The sequence below is a fragment of the Moesziomyces antarcticus genome, assembly GCF_000747765.1.
Source record: "Moesziomyces antarcticus DNA, scaffold: scaffold_v10034, strain JCM 10317, whole genome shotgun sequence".
NCBI lineage: Eukaryota > Fungi > Basidiomycota > Ustilaginomycetes > Ustilaginales > Ustilaginaceae > Moesziomyces > Moesziomyces antarcticus.
This window is the reverse complement of record NW_014638976.1, coordinates 15,405-32,254: the sequence shown is the minus strand read 5'-3', so window position 1 is coordinate 32,254 and position 16,850 is coordinate 15,405. Positions and strand designations below refer to the sequence as shown.

Sequence of the window (16,850 nt, the reverse complement as noted above, 5' to 3'; positions counted from 1 at the left end):
CAGCCTGCCACTCCTCCTCTGTGCATTCCGGGTCGATCCATGAATCTCGTTGCCGCGCAGTTTGCTGAGATTTGAAGGAGCGGCTGAGTCGTAGGTACACGTCACCCTGCTCTGCTACATTTCCTCTGCCGCTCAGCCATACGTCCTGTGTACGGTGAGGCGCGTGTAAACGCGTTGTCGGAATAGCCGCCGCCGACAGGACGATCCGCCGCGAAGCCACCGCCGCGGCAGCCACCGCGGGCGATGCAGGATGCGGAAGCGTTAGAAACGCGTTGGTAGTGGTCGCCGCCGACAGGATCCGCCGCGGCGACAAGAGTGTTTCGTTCGGACCGGACCCTGGTACCGGCTGCTGTATCCAGGGCTGGGTCTGAGGACGAAGAAAGGGGAGGAAATCCTGGTGGATGAAGACATCTACCGACGTTTCTACAACACCCCCATCGCCGTCCACAAGAGCACTGGCTACCCCAGGCTGGGTACTAATGTGTCCCTTCACCAGCTGGTGCAGCCTCTGCCCACTGGCTTCGATGTCATTGACCATCGAAACGGCAATAAGCTCGACAATCGTCGAGCGAACCTCAGGCCTGCGAGCTGGGCTACGAACGTGAGGAACTGGCTGCCTCGGAGCAATACGGGTCATCTGGGCATTTCCAAGGACCCGAACGGAGCCCACCGTGCTCATGTGATGACCGCGGATGGTCCCATCACCAAGCGCCACCGCACGATCCCCGCTGCTCTGGCCTGGAAGGAGGCCAACGAACGAATCCACCACCCGGAGGGATTCGAGTAGCTCTGCCCTCCTCCTCATTGTCCCCCTCTGACTCTGTCGTGTCACTGATCCATGTTGGTTCTTGTAGTCGTGAATCTGTCTCATCTTCGCAATGTGAATGCCCACCACTCTGCTTTGACTGTGTGTCTGTAATAACGCTGGTCTCACGGTGAGCCTCCGGCCCGTTCATGGTGCGCATTCATCATACGTATTAGCTCGGGCACTGACGCGTGAGCTTGAGACGGCCGCCACTGTCGCCGCGACAAGCACGGGCACGGTGGAATGCGGGTCCGCCGCCGACGACAGGAGGAGTCGCCGCCGACAGGTCCGCCTCGACACCCCAGCCCCGCATGGTCACGGCAGTGCGGGATGCGGAAGCGCTTGGAATCGGCCGCGTCGGTAGGGGTCGCCGCCGAAAGGGTCCGCCCTCCGGCAGGGTTCGCCGTCGACGGAAGATTCTGCCGCCGACAGGAGGATCTGCCCTCGACAGGAGCGTCCGCCGCGACAACGACACACGGACACGAGGGCGGATGCGCATGCGGATGCGGAAGCGTCTGGTGTTGAGCGCGCGTGTTGGTGTCGGCGAATTTGTCATGCGGGGCATTTTGGATTTTCGGACATGGGTGTCTGCTGCCTGCTGCCCACAGGGTCCGCGGCGGGAAAATCGGACAACCCGCAACGCGGTAATTCTCCGCCAACCCGCGTCTGCTGACACCACGACCCTCAATACCGCCACGCCTTTGATACTGCCTCGCCGTTCACGATCACCACAATCTAGACCAAGTCAAGCGGGAAGGGATCGAATTCAACAAGCTAGGTTCGAACGTCGCTACAATGTGGACTAGATGCGACTGCGGTTGTCGCTGGCTAGTCAGTTGCGGTTGGAGAGGAAGTATTTAAGCAGTCCGCTGGTGCTCGAGTCGTGTCCCGCACCATCAACCTTGCTAGCATCGGTCCCCTCAAGCAGAGGAAGGATCTTCTTGGCCAAAATCTTGCCAAGCTCAACTCCGTACTGATCGAAGGAATTGATGGACCAGACGAAGCCCTGGACGGCGATCTTGTGTTCGTACATGGCGACGAGTGCGCCGAGGGTGGCGGGGGTGAGCTTCTTGACCATGATCGAGTTGGTGGGGCGGTTGCCCTCGAAGACCTTGGACTTGACGAGGAACTCGTTGGAAGCCTCTGCGCCGAGCTCGGCCTTGACCTCGGCCTCGGACTTGCCGAAAGCCAGAGCCTCGGGCTGTGCGAAGAAGTTGGAGAGGAGGATCTCGTGGTGCTTGCCGAGCGGGTTCTGGGTCTGGACGGGAGCGATAAAGTCGCAGGGGATGAGCTTGGTGCCCTGATGGATGAGCTGGTAGAAGGCGTGCTGGCCGTTGGTGCCTGCCTGACCCCAGATGATGGGGCCGGTCTGGTAGTCGACGCGCTCGGAGTTCTTGGTGATGAACTTGCCGTTGGACTCCATGTCGCCCTGCTGGAAGTAGTCGGCGAACTTGTGCATGTACTGGTCGTAGGGGAGGATGGCCTGGGACTGAGCGCCGAAGAAGTCGATGTACCAGATGCCGAGGAGGGCGAGGAGGGCTGGGAGGTTCTCCTTGAGCGGGGTGTTCTTGAAGTGGAGGTCCATCTCGTGTGCGCCGAGGAGGAGCTGCTCAAAGTTGTCGTAGCCAATGACGATGGCGATGGAAAGGCCGATGGCGGACCAGAGCGAGTATCGGCCGCCGACCCAGTCCCAGAACTTGAACATGTTCTGCTCGGCGATGCCGAAGTCGGTGGCGGCCTTGACGTTGGTGCTGAGGGCGACAAAGTGCTTGGCGACGTGCGCCTTGTCCTTTGCGTGCTCGAGGAACCAGTCGCGCGCGGTGGTGGCGTTGGTGATGGTCTCCTGGGTGGTGAAGGTCTTGGAGGCGACGATGAAGAGGGTGGTCTCGGGGTCGCAGACGCGGAGGGTCTCGGCCATGTGGGTGCCGTCGATGTTGGAGACAAAGTGGGCGTCGAGGTCGCGCTTGGAGTAGGGCTTGAGTGCCTCGGTGACCATGACGGGTCCGAGGTCGGAGCCGCCGATGCCGATGTTGACGATGCTCTTGATGGCCTTGCCGGTGTAACCCTTGTGGGCGCCGGAGCGGACGGCCTCGGAGAACTTCTTCATGTGCTCGAGCTCGGGCTTGACCTCGTCGACGCCGGCCTCGTTGATCTTGAAGTCGCCGGGGACATCGCGGAGGGCGACGTGGAGGACGGCACGGCCCTCGGAGGCGTTGATGTGCACGCCGGCAAACATGGCGTCGATCTGCTGCTTGACCTGCGCCTGTTCGGCGAGGGCGAGGAGCTGGTCGAGCACCTCGTCATCGATGAGGTTCTTGGAGAAGTCGAAGAGGAGGCGAGCGTCGGTGTTGCTCGAGTTCCACTCTCGCGAGTACTTGTTGAAGCGCTCCGAGTCGGCCTTGAAAGCCTGTCCGAGGTTGATCTGCTTGCCCTTGGTCTCGTAGAGCTGCTGCAGCTTCTGCCACGCGGGCAGGGACGAGGTGAGCTTGTGAGCCATGGTCGAATTTGTCAGGATTTGCAGGAAGTGGTGAAGGGGGGACTGGGGAAGGTCGCCTAAATGGTGATGGAAGAACGAAGACGAGGGTGTGCACGAAGCTGGGGGGACGGCAGCGGCGACAGAGTGTTGGGGGGCAACGCACGTCCAGGTCGGACTGTTCGCGGTGGAGCGCAGTGCCGATGCGGTGAAATTGGCCAGTTGGCGAGGCCGTGCGCCTGTCAGCCCATCAGCCTTGCAGATGACCGTCAGCCAAGCCGTCCTTCTTGAAATCCACAAATTCGCAGAGCGACGGAACGCCCGGACCGCGCAAATCGCTTCGCTCTCCCGGAATTTGGCCGCGCCCCCACTCTGTGTGACGTTGGATCGCTGATGTGCGCAATCACAAAGTGTGGCCAGAGAGAGCATTGCGTATCGTCACTCCCAAAGTGACGGCCCCTTCCGACCGCCTTGTGACACGTGTGACAGCGAGTACTTTGCGTCCTCGACTTTCCTGCGAATGACTGGGCTGGTCATATCTAGCCAGCGACTCGAGCTCATCAGCGATCTTTCTGGACACAGATCTCCGACAACACCGGCTGCTACCGTCAAGCTTCCGAACGGCGCCACGACATGCGAATCCAAAGCGGAGATCTACAATGCATGCCTTTAGCTGGACGCTTCTCGAGGGCAAGGCGTGTTTCGGGTTGCGGTCCGGCCATCTCGACCAACTTCCAGCTGCACGGAGATCTTGCAATCGATGGCGCAAAGGAAATCGCTCAGTTCAGAAATGTTAGATCACCTCTCCTTTGTGAAAGCACATTTTTGTGATCGAAAAGTTCGCTCTCCACAGGGTCCAGTCGGCGCAGCCTCTCATGCTCTCTTCTGCTTTTGACTTTCTTCAATCCTTGTCACCCTTGCCTACACACATCCGCGCACAATCTGAACAGACGCGGCGACCACGGACACAGAAACAGCCGCCATGTCAAGCCGATGGGACTCTGCCAACGCGGAGGCCTCGGCCTCTTCCGCACAGCCCTCCTCCTCCTCATCCTCGGGCAACGCTGCCGCTGCCGCTGCAGCCGCCGCCGCCAAGATCGCAGCACAGCTCGCCGCTCAGATGCCATCTTCATCCGCAAACAACCAATCTGCCTCCTCTTCTGCTGAAGCGCAGAACAAGGATGCCACGCGCGACGCACACGACGCGGACTTCACCCACGACATCGAGATCAACGACCAGCGCAACCGGTACGTCCTCACAAGAGGCCAAACACAGCAGCAGATCCACCGCGAAACCGGAGCCAGCATCACAACCAAGGGCACATGGTACCCAGACAAGGCGCTCGCCACCAAGGAAGACCCGCCACTCTACCTCCACATCAGCGCCATCTCGCAGCAGATCCTCGATGCCGCCATCGCCAAGGTCAACGAGCTCATGGCACAGGACATGCCACAGCTCGTCGAAGACCGCCACCAGCGCCGTCTCGACTACGAGAATCAGCGCCCGCCACCGAGAGAGCGACGCCGATGGCCAGAAATCAAGATCCCCATCAACCTCGAAAGCATCCGCAACTTCAACATGCGCTCCAAGATCGTAGGTCCCGGCGGCATGTTTGTCAAGTACATCCAGAGCGAGACGGGAACACGCGTACAGATCAAGGGCCAGGGCAGTGGATTCATCGAGAGCGACACTGGCACCGAGCTGCCTGAGCCCATGCACATCGCCATCGCTGGGCCAGAGGACGACCAGATCCAGGCAGCAAAGGCGCTCGCCGACGACCTTATGGAGGTCGTCCGTGCAGAGTGGCAGAAGGCGTTCGACGCCATGAACGGCGGATACGGTGGTGGGCCCGGCGGGCAGCAGGGCGGATACGGTGGGTACGCAGGCGGTGCGGGTAGGGGCGGCGGCGGCGGCGGCGGCTACGGCCGTGGAGCGCCACATGGGCGAGGTGGCAGCCCGAGCGGAGCCGGTGGGTACGGACACCAATCTCCGCACGCAGGCTGGGAGCAGCAGCGCGGATGGAATCAGCAGGCCTCGCAACCATACTCGCAGAGACACAATGGCGATCCCGTTCCGCCCACGCCAGACGGTGCTCCACCGCCGCCACCGCCCGAAGACGACGCTCCGCCTCCGCCGCCCACGGACGCCGGCAACGCTCAGCCCTACTCCAACCAGCCGCGCAGCAGCGGTCGACCACACGCCTCGTCACCCGCCGGCTCCTCACCCCAGACCGGCCACCGCAGCACAGCAGCAGGAGCAGCCGCGAAGCCGGCAGCAGCAGCCAAGTCGCCCGAGGAGGAGGCGCTGGACAAGTACTGGCGCGAATACGTCGAGTGGGAAAACAGCTTCCGCGCCTACCACAACCGCGCACCCACCAAGGACGAGGGCGGCCAAGACGTTCCGCCGCAGTACCGCAAGTAAAAACCCTCTCTGTTCTCACCTCATCTGTATTTCTAGCGCACTCTCTACCACATCATCGAGCAGATGTATCGATCAAATGTTCAGCGTGTGCAGGATGGCAATACAGGTGGACGGGGGGATTCTACTGGTTGAGATCGACAATGTCGAACTGGATGACGAAGAAGACGCGGTCGTTTTTGCGGTCCTTGCAGATGTAGCGCACCGGTTGACCGTCCCAGTACTTTTTGAGGTCGAATTTGAGGCCACCGGAGAAGGGGATGTGGAGGGTGAGGTCGTTAAAGTCGATGTAGGCGTTGACAAAGTCGGCGGTGATGATCTGGTCTGGCTTGATGGTGATTTCCTGTCGATGTGCGCGGTTACCCATGAAGCGTTGTCGGTATTCGTGCGCCTTATCAATACCCTTAAAGTTCGCCACGGTATCCTTCTCCTTTTCGGCCAGCTCTTCCGGAATCAGACTCGAAATGTCTTCCTGAATGTAGTCTGGAGCAGCCGGGAACGCAGGCCAGCTGTCGATTGATGCGTCGGATTCGACTTGGTGCGAACTGATTCGGGGCATTGTAGCGAGGTATGGACTCCAAGCATGTGGACGATCCGCATACAAATCATGCTCAAGGTTGGGATCGACCACCTTGGCGAATTGAAGTGCCACACTCGTGCCGTAGGGAAGGTGGTCCTTGATAGGACGGTCGAATTCGTTACCAAAGATAAGATCGTCTCCGTTGACGTCCACCTTGAAGCGACCTTGGATCTGCATGCTCCAGCTCATGCCCTTGGCATAGCCTCCATCAAAGTAAGGGGTGTCTTTGCGGTGGTCTACGCCATCGGGATCGACGCCGGTGAAGTTCTTGATGCGCACCGAGATGCGGCCCTGGAAGAGGTCAGTGTCGATCGAAGTCGGTTGATCGTCGTGGTTCACAGCTACGGTCTTGAGTGCATCCACTGAGGGACCCGCCGAGATCTTGAGTGACGGCGCCATGTTGCGAGATGTGAGGCTAATCTAGAATGAAAGAAAGATGGTGTCGCGGCGGGAAGAAGGGATGAACGAAAGCACTCGTGTCAAGCTTTAGGCAAGCTTCCACTTCGCTACAGACACCGCTTTGGGGTCTGCCATCAGTCATCGTGCATTCCAAACCGGATCGCGCTCCGTTCCACGCTGCTGTGCTGCCTCGAATTTTGGTGTTCGCACCTCCACATTTGACTCTGCAGCTCTGCGACTCTGAAGCTGCCGACCACGTCCCAGCTGCAGTTCGAAATCTCTCTTTACCTTGCCCTCCCGGCCCAACGGGTCCTGCAGCTGCCGGATTCACACCCGAACACCCTCGCCCGCACTGGAGGCCTTTCTTCAACACATCTCTCAGCCTCGTATATGCAGTTGACGTACTGGGCACACCGCGCATTGCTGTGGTCAATAATTCATTCCTGCTCCGATGCTTGTCTACGCCTTCAGGCTTGGTTGCGCCTCGTGGCCCTTGCGCCTCTGCGCATATCCCTTGGGCAGGAACGAGGGCGCATCCACCTCGCCGCGCTCGATGAGGTCGAGCTGCTTGATCATGTCGTAGTTGATCTGCTGGCTCACCACCGAGTCGCCTTTGTAGGCCGGGTGGTTGCGCACGTATTGGCGGATCCAGGTGGCGGTGGTCATGAGCTTGCCGCTCGCGCGCTGCGACACCAGGTCGAGGTAGAGTCCCATCTCGCATCGCGTCTCGACATCAATGTTGAGGCTGTCGAGATAGTTGTGTACGAGTCCAACCAGACCGGGGAATTCGTCGCCCTTGCCGTTCATCAGCTCGTCCATGGTGAACTCGGCGTACTCTTCCTCGACGGCTTCCGAGTCGGACGAGGCAAGGCTGTTCGGACTCGACCTGCCACCCGCCCCAACATTGGTATTGCCGTTGACGCTGTTCTGAAGGTTTTCCGCCGAGCTTGCGCGCGACACCTGCCGCGACGCCTGGCGCGATGCATGCCTGTTGCGTGTGCGGTAGACCTCCTTGCGGAACCAGAACGTCTCGGTGTTGACCGCATCCCTCTTGTGTGCACGCGCCATGTTCTGATCCACCTTGGTGAGCGGCATGTAAAAGTTGAGTCCAAAGCTCAGGATGGCGCGCGTGAGCAGCACGATAAAAACCGAGAACGCCGCGTTCTCAAAGTCGGTGATCTGCACCTCCATGCTGCGGAACTCGACGCGCCAGCCGATGCGCCCACCGGGCGGTGGCGGCTTGAAGCGCATCGTCTGCCAGTTGGTCGACTGCAGATTCTCAAAGTGATCCGTGCTCGTCTCGTCGTCCTGGTCCACCATCTCGCTAAAGATGACGAGCGGATCGCGGATGAACAGATGCGCCAGATGGTCGGACAGCAGATCATCCACACCCGCCTGCCGCAGCTGCTCCTTGACATCGTCGTTGATGGGCAGCGGATTGTCGTTGTAGCAGCGTCGGTTAAGAGGGTCTTGTGAGATGTACGAGTCCACCGAGTCATACCTCGACTTGGGGATCTTGTCTGCATCCCTGTCCAGGCCGCCGCGTGGCGTGTGACCCGGGAGCGGAAGGGGCGCTTCACCCCTCTCTTGCGGCGTACGGTCGTCGACGGCAGCCGAGATGACGTCCCATCGGCAGTCGACGTCGGCAAGGTAGCCACGGTAGGCGGGCGATGCCGCTGTGAGAGCGAGCAACAGAGGTCCGACCGGGATGAGCTGGTCGTACACGGTGCGCGCCTCTTGCACCGAGCATGCCTGGAAGGTGACCTGGAGGCAGCAGCAGCCCATGCCAAAGCCCATGGCATCCATGTAGATGTGGTCGGGCTTAGCCGCACCCGCCTTGGCCTCGGCATCCTCGGGGAACAGATCGCGATCCCAGGGAATGCTCGGGTCGATGAAGGGCGATGGCGTGTTGACGTCCTTGAAGATGGGCATGTTGATGGCCACCTTGGAGCCGCGACGCTTGCGGATGTTGGCGGTGAGCGTAGGGAAGCGTGCGTGCGGGTTGATCAGCTCGTCCGGAAGGAAGAGCGAGCGCGACGCGTTGCCGTTGGCCGGATAGTGCGGTTCGGTGAACGGCGCATCGGTGACGCCGAGACGCGGATACGAGGTAAGCGTGATGGGCAGCTCGTTGGGTTTGAGGTGCGAACGGGCGATCTGCCTTCGCAGACGCATGTTGCGCTCGACGCCTCGAAGCTCCTTGGGACTCGCACCGTACGGCGAGCCTGGCGTCGACTCGAGCATGAAGCGGCCGTACTCTGGATGGAAGGTGGGGATCTGACCCGCGAGGCCTGGCACCGACGCGCGCGTCTCCTTGTCGCTGGCCGACAGCACCTTGAGGATCTCCTCCTGCCTCAACGAGAGCTTTGCATTCTTGGTCTCTTCGTCGAACGAGACGACGATGTACTCGATCTCGTCTCCCCAGAGCAGAATGTCGCCGCGGCGATCCTTGATCTTGTTCCAGAGCGAGAGGAATTGCTGGATGCCATGCTTGCGCACGTGCGAGGCGAGAGGCTGGGCATCCTTCCATTCCATCGGCGTTCCGAGCGAGAGGAGACCCATGATGGGCAGGTGGATGCTGCGATGACTGCAGCGATGGCCGTTCTAGGATCCACACGCCCAAGGCCGACGGGCACAGCTGATGGCGGCGTACGCCCAAGCAGCTAGCCAGCAAGCGGTCGGCAGCAGCGCCACGTCGTGTCGAGAGGCCCGTGAAGATGTAGCGGTGGTGGACGGCGGGCGAGTAGGGAGCAAGATGAAGGTCGAGAAGCAAGCTGGTGGATGCCGGGCACGGGCAAAGCAAGGACCACGGCAGAGGGTCCTGCAGGACACGATGAAGTCTCGCACTGGATTTGGCAGCTGCACCGAGAAATCCGCCGAGACCGCTGATTCACGGCCTCCTCGGATTCGCGAAATGTCGCCTTCTGTAAGCCTTTTTGCTCGCAGCTGGCTTCGGGTATAAGGAATTCCACGAAAAGAAAAGAAAAAAAAATCGAAAAAAAAATCCGCATTAGCTCCACCCACGAGCAGAGATGGGCGAGCAGTTGCGGCTTCATGATTGAGACATATTCGCGGACATCCCAACGGAAATCGAGGCGTGATGAAGAGCGGCAACCTCACATGCTCCTTTTGGTCGCAGAGAAAGCAGCGCGAAATCCTGCAGCGCATTAGCTCCGATGCGGCATTGCCTCGTGGCCTGTGGATGCAGAGATTCAGCCATTGACCGCCAACGTCCTTGACGCTCTCGACTGTGACGCAGCGATACGAATGGGGTGCTGCAAAGACGATCACACGACCGCATGAATGTCGGTGGCCGCCAATCACCGGCTCGACACAGGTCCCTGAGGGGAGGGAGCTCGCGAAGGTGCGCACCAGCGTGCCAAGTGCATCGGGTGAAGACGAATCGGGCAGAGATCGGCTTTTTGGCGAGCATCATGGATACCATCGGGACTATGAAGGCCATCGGGTGAGCAGGCTTTGGGGAGGGTGAGGCAAAAGCTGCGGAGAAGCTTAGCCGTGCTGTGCGAATTGAAATGCGTCGAGCCAGCTGAGCTGTGGTGCAAGGCGAGCGGTCGACTTCTGCAGACCAGAACCCTTGGCTGACGCTGTGCTCCAGTTGGAGCAGGGGAGACAGACCCCTGCAAGCGGATGCACACGTCGCATGGCTTTCGCTGCGCTTTGGCAAAGCATTCATTTTTTACATTTTATTTTAATCTTTTTTTCCGCGCTGTTGACGGTCTGTCACACAGAGTCATGCACTTCTCCCTTCGGCTTCTCATCTCCCGTCCTGCTTTGCTGCGATCCATCTTCATCTCCATCGTCTGCTGCCCGCTCCCCTCCCCGCTCTACCTGGCTTGTCGCCGCCGTTCGGTGCATCGTTGTGACTCCTTCTACCTATTCATCGGTGTCGCAAGCTTGCTTGTGCACTGCGCTGTCATTTGATTGCCTCTGCTACGACGCTAGGTTGGCGTTTCCGAATCGGCTGCATCTTGGCTGCATCTTGCAACTGGCCGCTACAGTACCGCCTCGCTCGCCCAACGCGCAATTTTTGGCTTTGGCAGGCACACTCGGCTGGGTTGCGTTGCCAGCTGCTGTACGGTACACTGTAGCTCTGGCTCTGCCTCCGAGTGCCTTTTGTCTGCGCCCAGCCTTGCAGTTGGATCTCCCGCCCGCACGCCTGCCCGCACAAACACGCGGCACCCAGCACCACTCTCTACTCGCGCATCCACATCGCCGTGCTTTCGGCAACTTGACGAGCTTCCTCCTCCTTCTCCTTCCTCGTCACCATCACCCCCTTGCCGCGCCTCGTTGTGTAAATAGTGTGTCTCCATGATCGTTGCGCTCGCCCCTTTTGTTCCCCCACTTCGGACATGACCACCCCGCCAGGCTCCTCTGCGGAGGAAGTCGAGACAGGCGCCGGTCACGAGCCGTCGCCCACAGCCTCGGCGCTTCCGAGCCATGGCGCTCCGCCTTCCGAGTCTCAGCACTCCCCAGCGCCTGTCGTTCCCCTCCTTTCGCCTTCCTCGGCCCCAATCAGCGCGCACACACCTGAGGCTGCATCTCTTCTAGACACTGCGCAGCCTCAAACAGACTCGCTGGTCGCACACGACGCGCCAAGCAGCAATCATGCGCCTGCACAAAGCTCAGTTGCACAGTCTACAGCGACAGTCTCAGCCGACTCTGCCGCTGCATCCACTTCCGGCGCCGCCACGCTATACGACCTTGTGCAGAGCAGAAAACGCAAGCGATCCCCTTCTCCACCTTCAGCCCTCACTCTGCCAGCGCCGGCGTCAACATCATCGTCGTCGGCACCACCAGCCACTATAGCGCATTCAACTCCGCCGTCGCAGCCAGCCGACCAAGGCGTCACCAACGGCACTGGCGCCGCAGACACATCCTCCGCCGCTCAGTTCGTTGCCGCTTCGGTAGCGCCGACGTCCATCAGCTTTGGCTTTGGTGGATCCAGCATCGCGCCGTTGGTGCACGCCTCGGCGTCGAGCATCTCTGCAGACGCCGCTGCAGAGCGCCAGAGCCTCAGCGTCAGCGTGCCGAGGTCCGACCTCGCCGCCGATCCCGCCACTGCACCCCAGTGCCTGATCAGCAGCGCCGCCAGCACCGACAGCATCTTCATTGCCTCAGCGCCGCCTGCCAAGCGGATGAATCGGAGCCGAACCCCTCCCGCCGCTGCCATCACCTCCGCCACCACCGACTCTGCACCTGCACCCGCACCCGCACCCGCACCTGCACCTGCTGCCTCCTCAGCCTTCCTCCCTCCTCCATCACCATCCTCCTTCAACACCACCTCCCCCACCCTCGTTCCTACCCCCATCGCCGCAACAACCCCTATCTCCACCCACCCCCTCCCGCACTCATCCGCCGCCACACGCACGAGCACAGACGACACCACATCCGCGCCCTCCGGCTCGGTTCCTATGAGCCCGGCTGCATCAGCCGCCGCCCTTTCCGACACGCCAGCTGCCCCTTCCGTCAATCTCGCCGTCACCATCGCCGGCGACCCCGTCCACGAATCCGACAAGCGCCCCTCTCCTGCCAACCACGCGGACGACGCTCAGCAAGGGCGGCCGCTCGACGGCGACGCCCCGATCTCTGATCTTTCCGCCTCGTCATCTGCTTCTGCTGCTGCGCCGGCTGCTCCGGCCGAATCCAGCGTCCTGGACCGCAGCTCGGCTGCCTCGGCTGCAGCCGCTCATCCTGATTCCTGCGACGCGTCCAATTTCCAAATCCCTCGTGCCCGCAGCCCACCATCCACACCCGCTGCCGCCGCCGAGACACACTCCGCAGGTGCCTCTTCAAATCCGTCCGACGATGCACTCCAAAATTCCGATCTCGCCCCGCTCCGCCAAAATTCCATTTCGGTCAATATTCCTCCATCCTCGCCACGCCTCGCAGGTGGTGGTGCATCCGATGGCGTCGACCTCGCAAAATCCGATCTCCGATCGAACGCGTCCACATCCGATCCGCTGACCGATTCAATCGCACCGGCCACCAACCACACCACATTCGCTTCTCCCCTCTCTCGTGCTGCAGCTGATGAGCAAGCTGTCGATCATTTGGAATCGGGTGCCGAGTCGCGTACCGGCTTGACAGCATCCACGAAAGCGTCTTCCTCATCAGACACGCTGTCGAAGCCGTCGGCGACAGACAAGAATGGAATTGCAGGCCAAGCTGCATCGCCGTCCTTGACGGCAGCATCGTTTGTGCAAGACGCCGCACCGCCATCCCAGCCGGCGTCGGAAGCGCTCAACGAGATGCAGAGCGATGCGCCATTACAGGTCCACGTTGAGGTCGAATCCCCAGACGAGCCGACCCCGGGAAAAGACAGCATCTCTCTGGCGCTCTCCACCGCCGTTGCCTCGCAACAGTCGACTCCAAGCGCTCAGACGCCGCAGCCGACTTCGACTATCAGCACGCTCCAACTCGCCTCCGAAGCCTTGTCGAGCATCCCAAAACATGGCTCGCCCAGTGATGCCAATGTCAACTCTGCTGCCGCAGAGCTCTTGACGGCTCTGCACCAGAGAACCAAAAAGGCCTCAGCCATCCGAAGCCCACATCCCGGCTCCGTTCGATCTCGCAGTGCTGCCACCACGCCCGTTCCGCCCTCGCTCTTGCTCGGCTTGAAGCACCCCTCCCTCGACATCACCGCACAGTCGTCTCGAGCCACGACACCGACGCGCACGCCCTCTGGCCGTTCCAAACGTCGCAGGCGTGAACGCAATGCTGCCGCAACACCCACAGCTGCCGTGTTGGCGCTTCCGAGCATCGACGCGAGCGACCGCAGAAGATCGGCACGCGTGGCGAAAGCCGTCACCGCAACAGCGTCCGACAACACCTCCGGCCCCAATCTGGCGCTCTTTGGCTTCTCGCCCTACCTCGAGAACCTCGTCATGAATGCAAAGGAGACCGACCGACGCACTCGCTCCGGCGGCAGAACCGTTCGTCCGCCTGCCGATCGCGCGCCCGCCAGAGGCAAGCGCTCAGCAGCCAAGAACAAGACTAAGGAAGTTGATCCTGACGGCCCGGACGATGAAGCAAAATCAGAGCTGTATCGTCAGCTGTGCATTCTTTCCTACCAGCTCCAGGCCGACCTCGATATGGTGCCTGTTCAGTCGCTCGAGCAGCTTCGCGCCCGCTTTGCGTCACCTCCGCCGGCGGACAAAATTGACGACTCGCATAACAATGCCCCTCTTCTCGCGCATGACACCGCCCATAGTCTCGAAACCAGTGCGACGCGGTCCGATATCCTCAACCCCGCCGCATCAGGCTACGATCAGCCGCAAAAGCCTGGCGCTGTCGAGTCCGTTGCATACGACACCATTGTCAAGACGGAACCTCCTCAGTCGCCTCAGCTGACAAATGCGGCTGCGTCTCATACACGCCCGCCCTTCTCTCCCGAATCTTCGCCCGAGGTCGCTCTGATGGACACGGCTCGCGCGACATACGGCACTGCGCCCTCATACATCTCCGCCTCTTACGCACAAGGCCCGTATCCGAGCTACGCAAGCGATCAGCCTTACTCGTGGGGCCACAAAGCGGAAAGTATCGAGGACGAACCCATGTCGCCGGTACTCAGGCCCGCCCGCTCCAACATCATGTCCATCTCAGCGCTCATGAGCGGCCCCAGCCCAAAGGCGCGTTCGCCGACACCGCCACGCATCCCAGCAACCCCGCCAGTGCCCTCGTACATGCAGGCCTGGACGGATGAGGACGAGATGGCGTCTCAGATCCTGCAGGCCTGCGCCGCCGCCAACCTGAAGCTCGACACGACCGAGCTGGACCGCCTGACCAAGATCGCTGAGCTCGCCGCCTTTGATCTCCCTGCGCCCTGGCACGAAGAGACGGGCCAAGATGACAGCGACGAGGCTGAGCGCGCCGACCGGGAGCGCTACGAGCGCTTCTGCAAGTTCGCCCCAGACCGACTTGACCCCCTCGACACACTCGATACCGAGGAGCTTTACGCTCGCGAGGAAGCAGAGTACCTCGAGGAGATGCAAGCCAGCGGCGAGCTGTACGAGAGCATCCGCTACCTGTCCAACTTTGACGACGTTGTGGACGAATGGCGAGCGGGCGAGCTGTCGCGACTGCGACTGCAGCTTGAGATGCGAAAGGCCGAGGTTGAACGCATCTGGACGTGCGACCGCAAGCTTGCCTGGTCGAACTACATCGACGCTCGCGCTGGTCCGTTGTATCGCGAGGCCGCGTTCGAGGCCAGGCATGCGCGATGGCAGGCCGAAATGGAGCTCGATCTGCTGGCCGTGCATCGCCGAAAGACGCGAGGCTACGCCAAGCTTACGCACAACATCTGGGCTCCCCCAACCGCTGGTGTCGAAGATCCGGACAGCGTGGCTCTGTACAAGAAGTTTGGACGTTTCTTGTCCGCGTCGAGAAACGCGGAGATCGAGGATCCCTTGGTCCGTGCAGACCTTCGAAAGATGCAGAAGGCTTGGCGAGAGCACAAGCGACGAACGCGAAAGAGCGAGCGTGCTCAGGAGGAGATCGACGATGCGGATCGGCCCACGTCCGAAGCTGCGCTCCCTGGCGACGGAGAGGCCAACGAACAGGCGATGTCCATCGCCTCGTCGGAAGCGTCCGACTGGGACGAGGACTACGATTCGGACTCCTCCTACATGTCGTCCGAGTCGGGCATCTCGTCGCTGCCGTCATTCAGCTCCGTCTGCAGCTCGCCGCGCGTGCCGAGCCTGGCTGACATCGACGTGATCATCTCGGATGCGGACGGCTTGGTGTCCGAAGCGGTCTCACTGCTCGGCGCGGACAGCGACTCTGACGGCGATGCAGACGAGAGTCTGTGGGCGCGGCAGCTGCGCCTGGCCAACCAGTCAGCTGCATCGAAAGACGCAACAGACGTTAGTGCCGCGGCTTCGGGGTTGCAGACGCCCGCCGAGGTCGGAGACGGCGCTAGATCGATGGTCTCCAGTAGGGCGCCCAGTCCGGCACTTTCTTCCAAGCTCGTCCAGGACCAGCCGCGTGACAGGAAGAGGAAGAGGAAAAAGCCTCCGCCGCCGGGAGCTCGGCTGTGGAAGAAGGGGCGCGTTCAGCGGGATCCTCCGGACGGAGAGATCGACGAGGCTGAGCCGTCGACGATGCAGGCTTCCAAGTCTCAGCAAGCCGATGGTCGATACGGCGAGTCCGACAGGATGCGATCGAGCCCGAAGCAGGCGCCTGCCATGGGCTTCGACGCTGCACAGGCTGGAGACTTTGTGCCAAGTAGCTTCCACAACATGCGCGACGACCCCAGGTCCAACATGCTGGCAACCCCTTCGTATGCCGGTTATGGGGCCAGGGCGGGATACGGCGCCGCGCGCGAGTTCGACTACGATCGCGAACGTGCTCTGCACGATCCGTATGCGCATCCCAGCTATCCTGTGTATCAGCACGGATACCCGGCGTTCCAGGAGCCGCCGATGCCGAAGTACAGCGAGGATGCTCCCATGGCTGATGCCAGGTATGCGTACCCGCGTGTGACACCGCCGCTCGAGATGCAGCACGACGCTCGCTACGCCTACCCATACCCGCCGCCGCCGCGCGCTGCAGCGTACCCGCCTGCCAACCCGCCTCCCCCGCACCCGCCGTCGCAGTGGCGATACTGACGGCGAGACGCACATGCATACTCAAAAGATCCTTACAGCCCTCACAGTGGGGCGCTCATACCACATTTCTTGACACAATTGTACTTGTACCACCATCAAAATTCACAAGACCCGTTTGTTGGACGGAATGTATCTGGCACAGGCTTGGATTCACGAACGGTGAAGCTTCGATATGGATTTGATTCGACATTGGGCAGCGTGGAAGATCTATATCGCGGTCGAAACGAAGAGAAGCGAGGTCAGCGTCGTGCTTCATCATAACAGGAATGAGATGAAGCGGCTTTTGCAGCAGGCGATGCTGGCGGTTTGGACGCAGAAGGGGGTCAGACAAGGCTGAAACTTGAATGGTAATTTGAGTGTCCGCAAAGTGTGTTAGGACTAACGAGATTCCTGTAGTCAAATTGGTTGATCATCGTTCCCCCCTGCGTCCGTTGTGCGTTGCGCCTTCGACTGCTGTGCTGTGCAAAACCTCTGGGATGTAACTTACCCTTCCAGGAGTGGTGGTGGAAAAGAAGTAAGGATGGAGAGAGCGGTTTGCAAAAGTTGTGCAC

At 60.9% G+C, this 16,850-nt stretch overlaps 7 protein-coding genes across 7 annotated transcripts; 3 read left to right on the top strand and 4 right to left on the bottom strand.

The window, feature by feature from the left end:
• Positions 1 to 243: 243 nt before the first annotated feature.
• Positions 244 to 787, top strand: PAN0_034d6284 (uncharacterized protein; the record flags this gene model as incomplete). Its single annotated transcript, XM_014798275.1, has 2 exons — positions 244 to 271; positions 360 to 787. The coding sequence occupies 2 exons, from the start codon at positions 244 to 246 to the stop codon at positions 785 to 787; spliced, it is 456 nt and encodes a 151-aa protein (XP_014653761.1).
• A 190-nt stretch (positions 788 to 977) lies between these two features.
• On the bottom strand, positions 978 to 1,361 carry PAN0_034c6283 (uncharacterized protein; the record flags this gene model as incomplete). The annotated part of the gene is made up of 1 exon (XM_014798274.1): positions 978 to 1,361. The coding sequence occupies one exon, from the start codon at positions 1,359 to 1,361 to the stop codon at positions 978 to 980; it is 384 nt and encodes a 127-aa protein (XP_014653760.1).
• A 276-nt stretch (positions 1,362 to 1,637) lies between these two features.
• On the bottom strand, positions 1,638 to 3,302 carry PAN0_034c6282 (glc-6-P isomerase; the record flags this gene model as incomplete). Its single annotated transcript, XM_014798273.1, has 1 exon — positions 1,638 to 3,302. The coding sequence occupies one exon, from the start codon at positions 3,300 to 3,302 to the stop codon at positions 1,638 to 1,640; it is 1,665 nt and encodes a 554-aa protein (XP_014653759.1).
• A 958-nt stretch (positions 3,303 to 4,260) lies between these two features.
• PAN0_034d6281 (uncharacterized protein) lies at positions 4,261 to 5,700 on the top strand (the record flags this gene model as incomplete). The annotated part of the gene is made up of 1 exon (XM_014798272.1): positions 4,261 to 5,700. One exon carries the CDS (start codon positions 4,261 to 4,263, stop codon positions 5,698 to 5,700), a length of 1,440 nt encoding a protein of 479 aa, XP_014653758.1.
• A 121-nt stretch (positions 5,701 to 5,821) lies between these two features.
• Positions 5,822 to 6,676, bottom strand: PAN0_034c6280 (DUF1769-domain-containing protein; the record flags this gene model as incomplete). Its single annotated transcript, XM_014798271.1, has 1 exon — positions 5,822 to 6,676. One exon carries the CDS (start codon positions 6,674 to 6,676, stop codon positions 5,822 to 5,824), a length of 855 nt encoding a protein of 284 aa, XP_014653757.1.
• Positions 6,677 to 7,135: 459 nt separating this feature from the next.
• PAN0_034c6279 (GCS-domain-containing protein) lies at positions 7,136 to 9,235 on the bottom strand (the record flags this gene model as incomplete). The annotated part of the gene is made up of 1 exon (XM_014798270.1): positions 7,136 to 9,235. The coding sequence occupies one exon, from the start codon at positions 9,233 to 9,235 to the stop codon at positions 7,136 to 7,138; it is 2,100 nt and encodes a 699-aa protein (XP_014653756.1).
• Positions 9,236 to 11,043: 1,808 nt separating this feature from the next.
• Positions 11,044 to 16,299, top strand: PAN0_034d6278 (uncharacterized protein; the record flags this gene model as incomplete). Its single annotated transcript, XM_014798269.1, has 1 exon — positions 11,044 to 16,299. One exon carries the CDS (start codon positions 11,044 to 11,046, stop codon positions 16,297 to 16,299), a length of 5,256 nt encoding a protein of 1,751 aa, XP_014653755.1.
• Positions 16,300 to 16,850: the final 551 nt, after the last annotated feature.